The sequence below is a fragment of the Hemicordylus capensis genome, chromosome 12, assembly GCF_027244095.1.
Source record: "Hemicordylus capensis ecotype Gifberg chromosome 12, rHemCap1.1.pri, whole genome shotgun sequence".
Classification (NCBI taxonomy): Eukaryota; Metazoa; Chordata; class Lepidosauria; order Squamata; family Cordylidae; genus Hemicordylus; species Hemicordylus capensis.
Window position 1 is genome coordinate 10,519,283 of NC_069668.1, and position 7,633 is coordinate 10,526,915.

A 7,633-nucleotide genomic window follows, 5' to 3' on the forward strand; every position below is an offset into this window, starting at 1 on the left:
TGACAGATTGCCCATGCGGTTCTTTGGGAAGAAGGGCGGATTTCAATACTCTGCGGGCTTCCTGCCGCTGACTAAGCATGCGCGGGAATGGAACTTTTTTCCCCTGCCCCCTGATAGATCTCTGTTTAGCCAGACTCACAGCAAGTGTCCAGAATCCTTCCTTGGAACTGATCGCAGTTCTTTTGTCTCTACTCCACCCCGCCGAGAGGAGCGGAAAGAATCCTTTCTCCTCGAAGCACAAACCCGTGTTGCCTGAATCCCACGTGGGGAGCAGACAACGAAGGGAGTCCAGAGGCCCCCGGAAGTGCCATCTTTAGAGCGCGCGCGGAATCGTCGGCACTCTATTGCTTTTCCTGCCTCTGGGGTCGCAGGCTGGACGCGCGACGGTTGATTGGCGGCTACTGCTGCTGATTCGCTGCCGGCGCTCTTTCCCGCGCGTGCGCAGCTGTCTGTCTCGCTCTTGCCTGGGGTTGCTGCTGCTCCCCGTCACCTTAGTTTCGGCTGCCGGGGCTGCGATCTACCTCGGCGCGAGCATGGTGGGGTCGAGTAGCGCCATGCAAGGCCCCGTCCGGCTGCACGAGCTGCTGCTGCAAGCCACTGCCGCGGGAGCGGAGGGGGCGAGCAGCGCCGCGGCCAGCGCCGCCCCGCCTAACTCCGGCAGCGGCAGCGGCCCCGGCACCGGGGTAGTTGCCCCGGGGGAGGACGAGGAGGTGTGCGTGGTGGGCATCTTCGGCAAGACGGCGCTGCAGCTCAGCTGGGAGAAGGCGGCCCTGGTCAACACCGTCTGCGACAGGCAGGTCTTCCCGCTCTTCCCGCGGGAGGGCGAGCCCGGGACTCCCCCCGCCGCTGCTGCCACCGCCACCCCTGCTGCCTCCGCTGCAGCCCCGGGGGAGGGCCCCGATCCGGGGGAAGCCGCCTCTCCCCCTCCCCCCGCTTCGCCCTCCCCCTCCTCTTCTTCCTCCCACTCCTCCTCTTCTTCCGCCTCCTCCTGCTCCTCTTCCTCTTCCTCCTCCTCCTCGCAGGCGGACTACAACCTGCTGCAGGCCTACTACAGCCAGGAGTGCAAGGTGCTGTACCTGGTGCTGAGCTCCATCTGTGACAGCCGGGAGCTGCTGCGGGCCTGCCAGGAGCTGGAGGCCCTGGGGGGCGCCCCGCTGCCCCCCCACGCCGAGGCCCACGCCTTCTGGAAGCAGCAGGAGAAGCGCCACTGCCTGCGGCTGCTCTACCTCTTCTCCGTCTGCCACGTGCTGCTGCTGGCCCACCCCACCTGCTCCTTCGACGTCACCTACGACCGGGTCTTCCGGGCCCTGGACGGGCTGCGGCAGAAGGTCCTGCCCTCCCTGCGGGCCGCCATCAAGGACTGCCCCGTCGGCAAGGACTGGAAGCTCAACTGCCGGCCCTGCCCGCCCCGCCTCCTCTTCCTCTTCCAGCTCAACGGGGCCCTCAAGGTGGAGCCCCCACCCAGCCGGGGGGGCCTGGATGCCGGCTGCGGTGGTCCCCCGGAGAAGCCGCCCCCCAAGAAGCATTCCCCCAAGCGCCGCCTCCAGCACGCCCTGGAGGACCAGATCTACCGCATCTTCCGCAAGAGCCGGGTCCTCACCAACCAGAGCGTCAACTGCCTCTTCACCGTCCCGGCCAACCAGGCCTTTGTCTACATCGTGGCCGGCGGGCCACAGGGGGGCGACGACCCCATCGCCACCCTGCTGGACCAGCTGCGCGGAGCCTGCACCGCCCGGGAGGCGGAGGCGGCCTCGCTGGGCCTGGCCGGACCCCGCCGCTACCAGCTGATGAGGCCCGGCCGGCCGCCGCTCTCCTTCCAGGCGGAGAGCGGCCACGGCGGCGCCGGGGGGTCCTCCTCGGGCCAGCTGGTGGACTGCACCCTGCGGGAGTTCCTCTTCCAGCACGTCGAGCTGGTCCTGGGCAAGAAGGGCTTTGACGACAGCGTGGGCCGCAACCCCCAGCCCTCCCACTTTGAGCTGCCCACCTACCAGAAGTGGGTGGCCACGGCCCTGAAGCTCTACGAGGTGGCCGTGGAGGGCAAGGAGAGCGACCCGGCCTCCCTGGCGGGCGAGCTGACCTCCAAGATCCTGGGCAGCGTCAAGGTCCTGGAGGGCTACCTGGACATCGACACCAAGTTCTCGGAGAACCGCTGCCAGAAGGCCCTGCCCCTGGCCCACAGCGCCTACCAGTCCAACCTGCCCCACAACTACACCATGACGGTCCACAAGAACCAGCTGGCCCAGGCCCTGCGGGTCTACAGCCAGCATGCCCGGGGGCCGGCCTTCCACAAGTACGCCCTGCAGCTTCACGAGGACTGCTACAAGTTCTGGAGCAACGGGCACCAGCTGTGCGAAGAGAGGAGCCTGACCGACCAGCACTGCGTCCACAAGTTCCACCTGCTCCCCAAAGCCGGTGAGTTTGGGTCACGGGGTCAGCTTGCTCGATTGTATGCCCCTCGGGGCAGGGCCTGCTCTTTCTCGGTAACGTGCCACATGTGGCTTTCTTTTTAGGTGAAAAACCAGAACCCGATCGGAACCCTCCGGTGTTATACCACAACAGCCGGGCCCGCTCCACTGGCGCCTGCAACTGTGGGAGGAAACAAGCCCCCCGGGATGACCCCTTTGACATCAAAGCCGCCAACTATGATTTCTATCAGGTGATCGCACGTTCACTTAGCTGGCCAGCGGAGTCTCTGCTCTTCCCCAAAATAAGCATTTTGATCAGGGCTTGGGGGAGAGGGGAAAACATCATCGGAAGCTGTCTTTCCTCCCTGAGTCTGACCCTTGGTCCATCTGGCTCAGTATTATCTAAGTTGGCCTGCTCAACCTAGGCCCGCCAACTGTTTTTGGATTCCAACTCCCATCATCCCCAGCCACAGTGGCCAGTAGACAGGGATGACGGGAGTTGTAGGCCAACAGCTGCAGCCCTGGTCTACACTGACTGGCAGCAGCTCCCTTGGGTTTCGGACCGGGGTCCTTCCCAGCCCAATCTGGAGATGCTGCCAAGGATTGAACCACGCAAGGCAGACGTTCTACCCCTGAATTACTGCGCCTTCTGTCAGGAACAGGAGAGCTCTCTGGGCTAAGAGGGGGTGCTTGTATGCTGTGCCTTTCTGGGTGCCGCCTCTTGTATATGGGGCTGCTTATAGGGGGCCCCCAGGGGCAGGCTCTTGTACTTGTTTGGGGCGGAGGTTTCCAAGAAGTTGGGTCCCCAGAAGTTGCTGGGCTATGACGCTGTGGAGCTCCAGTCCAACTACATCTGGGAACCCATGTATAGGAACCCCTGATAGGAACATAGGAAACTGCCATATACTGAGTCAGAACATTGGTCTATCTAGCTCAGTATTGTCTTCACAGACTGGCAGCGGCTTCTCCAAGGTTGCAGGCAGGAACCACTCTCAGGCCTATCTTGGAGAAGCCAGGGAGGGAACTTGAAACCTTCTGCTCTTCCCAGAGCAGCTTCATCCCCTGAGAGGAATATCTTACGGTGCTCACATGTTGTCTCCCATTCATATGCAACCAGGACAGACCCTGCTTAGCTATGGGGACAAGTCATGCTTGCTATCACAAGACCAGCTCTCCTCTCCTGATCTAAAAGATCATGTTGCACTGACCTTGAATTAATGGTGAATTAGCAGCCACAAAAATATGCCTTGTTTTTAGCATGGAGGACACCTACGTCTCTTAACACTTTTGAGACTGACTTTCAAAGATTTTGTGGACTGCAGGAATGGTCAAGTTGACCGAATTTTTTTTCGTGGCAGAATTAACTGAGAAATACACATTATAAAATTATACATTCTGACTGGAAGTGAAGGTCTCTCTCAATGAGTTAACGCGTCAGTTCCAGTGCTCCCTCTAACACGGATTCCCAGATGTTCTGGACTACAACTCCCAGAAGCCCCAGCTGAAGTAGCCTTTGCTTGGGGGTTCTGGGGGTTGTAGTCGACAAGCAAAGGCCATTGCAGCTGGGGATTCTGGGAGTTGTAGTCAACAACATCTGAATCCTTGTTATAGGGAACATTGGTCAGTACCTTGTTCTGCGCTCTACTTCTGTTTAAAAACAAGCTAACAAGAACACCACAGGGGAAGTCAATAACACTGGTTTCTCCCCTCTCTCTCAGCTGCTAGAAGAGAAATGCTGTGGGAAGCTGGACCATATCAACTTCCCCATCTTCCAGCCCAGCACGCCAGACCCCGCGCCTGCCAAGAACGAGACCTCTCCCAGCCCTCCGGAAGGAGAAGCGGAGAAGCTGAAGGAAAAAGAGCCGCAGACTCAGGGAGAGAGCACCAGCCTCAGCTTAGCTCTCAGCTTGGGCCAGTCCACAGACAGCCTGGGGACCTATCCTGCTGATCCACAGGGTGGAGGGAACAATGCCGAGGCTCATGGGCAGGTGACGGACTCCAAAGGGGAGAAGAGGCCCAGCCTGGTCGACCGCCAAGCCTCGACGGTGGAGTATCTCCCTGGGATGCTGCACTCGAATTGCCCCAAGGGTCTCCTGCCCAAGTTTTCCAGTTGGTCCCTGGTGAAACTGGGCCCCGCCAAAGCCTACAACTTCCACACCGGCTTGGACCAGCAGGGCTTCATTCTGGGCACAAACTACTTGATGCCCTGGGACATCGTGATCCGGACGCGGACGGAGGAGGAGGGCGACCTCGACACAAATTCCTGGCCGGCCCCCAACAAGGCCATCCCCGGGAAACGGAGCGCCGTCGTCATGGGCCGGGGGCGGCGGAGGGACGACGTGGCCCGGGCCTTTGTGGGCTTCGAGTATGAGGACGCCCGCGGCCGGCGGTTCATGTGCTCGGGGCCCGAGAAGATCATGAAGGTGATGGGCGGGGGCCCCAAGGAATCGGCCCTCAAGGCGCTAAACTCCGACATGCCCCTCTATATCCTCTCCTCGAATCCGGGCCGAGGGCTGAAGCCCCACTACGCCCAGCTGATGCGGCTCTTTGTGGTGGTGCCCGACGCCCCGCTCCAGATCACCATGACACCCCAGGTGAGGAGGCGAGGGGGAGTGTCGGGAGATTGGCGTGCGTCTTTGGGGCGCGTTGTTGGCAAAGGAAGCCTGGCGTTTGGGCCCTTCTGGAGAAAGCAATCAATTTAGTTAAAGACCCTGGTTTTCCAACTGGTCCAGGGAACTTGGGGGAAATGTAGAGAGCTGCCTTCTACCGAGTCAGACCCTTGGTCCATCCAGCTCAGTATTTTCTGCACAGACTGGCAGCAGCAGGAGAGAGGGCATGCCCTCACCTCTTGCCTGAGGGCTTCCCAGAGGCATCTAGTGGGCCACAGTGGGAAACAGGGTGCTGGTCTAGAGGGGCTTTGGGTATGACCAAAAAGCCCCTCTGTTGTGTACCTTTTTTCTTTTATGCACCTTTCTGTCAGTGCAGAACCATGTGAGAGAGATTCTTTTGCTAAACTGTGATGTACACCGGAAGTATTCATAATAGCAAAAGCATAACCAACCAGATGATCAAACCTTCTGGGACTTCCCAGTTGATGGCGTTTATTATGGCCATAGACCAGCACAAAAGAATCCCATAGGCAGCTACTACTACTACAACAAATATTTATTTATTTATTTATCATATAGGGCTCACAATCTAAAAAGAAACATAAGGCAGACACCAGCAAGAGCCACTGGAGGGATGCTGTGTTGGGGATGGATAGCAGGGGTTGGAGCTGAAGCAACTAGAATACAATAAAATCTCAAATTTTATAAAATACGATAAAATCCCAGCGTGGTGTAGTGGCTAGAGTGCTGGACTAGGACCAGGGAGACCCGAGTTCAAATCCCCATTCAGCCATGAGACTTGCTGGGTGAGTCTGGGCCAGTCACTTCTCTCTCAGCCTAACCTACTTCACAGGGTTGTTGTGAAAGAGAAACTCAAGTATATAGTACACCACTCTGGGCTCCTTGGAGGAAGGGCGGGATATAAAATGTAAAAATTAAATCAATCATTCAATCTAAAAAGCAGCTGTTCAGCAGCTGACCTCCCGTGGCCTCAATCCAGCAGCTTGTGTGCAGGCAGGAGTTATGTGCATCTAGAAGTATGATAACTGGGAACTGGGAACTGGTTCACAGATGTCCTGGGAGAACCTTGTGAAATCGGGTCAGTTAGCTGTGTGGAATGTTGCATCTTGGGAGACACTAAGCTCTTCTTTGGTTTGCTCTCTTTCCGCCCCAGGTCCAGCCAGGGCCGCCTCCCTGCCCCGTATTTTACCCTGAGAAGCAAGAGATCACCCTCCCTCCTGACGGGCTGTGGGTCCTGCGCTTTCCTTACGCCTACGTGACGGAGCGGGGACCCTGCTTCCCTCCAAAGGAGAACCAGCAGCTGATGACTCACAAGGTCCTCCGCGGAGTCCTGAAGGCCGTGATACAGTAGCTGGATGTCCAAGTCTGAGCTGGCTTTTGGGGACGTGTGTGTTCTGTCCTCGTCCTCCTCACCCCCTCGCGGCCTCAATGATGGGTTTTGATTCCTAAACGCCGGGATTTCCTTGTTGATTCCTAGCAGCTGGAGTTTGGAGAGAGTAATCACTGCTTTGATTGTGGGAGGCCAACGCACTCACGGGCCCCGTTTTGGGACGATGGGCATGCCAAGTCCTCTTCAAGATGCAGGGGTGATCAGAAAGGTGTGGTTGTTCGTGCCGGGGTTAAGGTCTGGCTTTCGAAAGGTCTGTGGAGTGGAGCGAGGACTGAGACGTGGGTTGGCTTCTCCACGATTAAACCATCACAGTTCCATATTATGTGCATTTGAGAGAGAGAGAGGAGAGGTGGTCTGGAAGACTGCGGTGGAGTAGGCTCTGGATACCAGCAGGATGCAGCCCACCTCAGGACATTATGCCCCAATGAAAGGTGGAAGCCAAGATGTTTCATTAAATAATGTTACACTTCTTTGTCCTTCACTTGTTTACACTGCTGTAATTCAGGAGAGGCTTGCCTTGTGTGGGAAAGGTGTATTAACCAAAATGTGGGAGTAGTTGGGCCTGAACCGTTTAAAAAGAGTTTCAACCGCTGGGCTGGTTCTCATGACTAGCAACTGGGTAGGGGTGATTAAAGAAGGCTGCCTTCAAATGTCCTCGTCATAAGAACCCCGGAAGCTGCTTCCTCCTGAGTCAACCCCGTGGGCCATCTAGTGCAGGATTGTATGCACTGATTGGCAGCAGGGCTCCAAAGTTTCAGACAGGAGTTTTTCCTGCCCCTACCTGCAGCGACTGCCAGGGAGTGAACCTAGGACCATCTTCATGCAAGCATAGGAAGCTGCTGTATACCGAGTCTGACCCTTGTTCCCTCTAGCTCAGTATTATCAACCTAGACTGGCAGTGGCTTCTCCAAGGTTGCAGGCAGGAATCTCTCAAAACCCTATCTTGGAGTTGCTGCCAGGGAGGGAACTGTCGAGGGGTGGGGGGGTTCCGAATTTGAGGTGTCCAGTGGTCCCCGCACAGGAGGTGGCTCCTTGGCCGTCTTCTTTCTCACAGGGACCCCCAGATGTTGTGGATGACAACTCCCAGAATCCCCAGCCAGCAGCTGGGGATGCTGGGAGTTGTAGGCCACAGCCGCTGGGAATCCCTGTGAAAGGGGACACGGCATGCCTGGTGGCCCAATCAATCCATGCACCCCCACCCGTGTCAT

General features: G+C 57.7%; 1 protein-coding gene across 1 annotated transcript; it reads left to right on the plus strand.

The window, feature by feature from the left end:
* The first annotated feature begins 379 nt into the window (after positions 1 to 379).
* SMG8 (SMG8 nonsense mediated mRNA decay factor) lies at positions 380 to 6,906 on the plus strand. Its single transcript, XM_053275215.1, has 4 exons — positions 380 to 2,412; positions 2,511 to 2,656; positions 4,124 to 4,999; positions 6,189 to 6,906. Exons 1-4 carry the CDS (start codon positions 534 to 536, stop codon positions 6,384 to 6,386), a joined length of 3,099 nt encoding a protein of 1,032 aa, XP_053131190.1. The 5' UTR covers positions 380 to 533; the 3' UTR covers positions 6,387 to 6,906.
* The last annotated feature ends 727 nt before the right edge of the window (positions 6,907 to 7,633 follow it).

Excerpts from the sequence above, each read along its gene's own strand:
- SMG8 (XM_053275215.1), top strand. The coding sequence starts at position 534 with ATGGTGGGGTCGAGTAGCGCCATGCAAGGCCCCGTCCGGCTGCACGAG. Across the intron at positions 2,657-4,123 it reads CCAACTATGATTTCTATCAG|CTGCTAGAAGAGAAATGCTG; the intron begins GTGATCGCACGT and ends CCTCTCTCTCAG. Across the intron at positions 5,000-6,188 it reads AGATCACCATGACACCCCAG|GTCCAGCCAGGGCCGCCTCC; the intron begins GTGAGGAGGCGA and ends TTTCCGCCCCAG.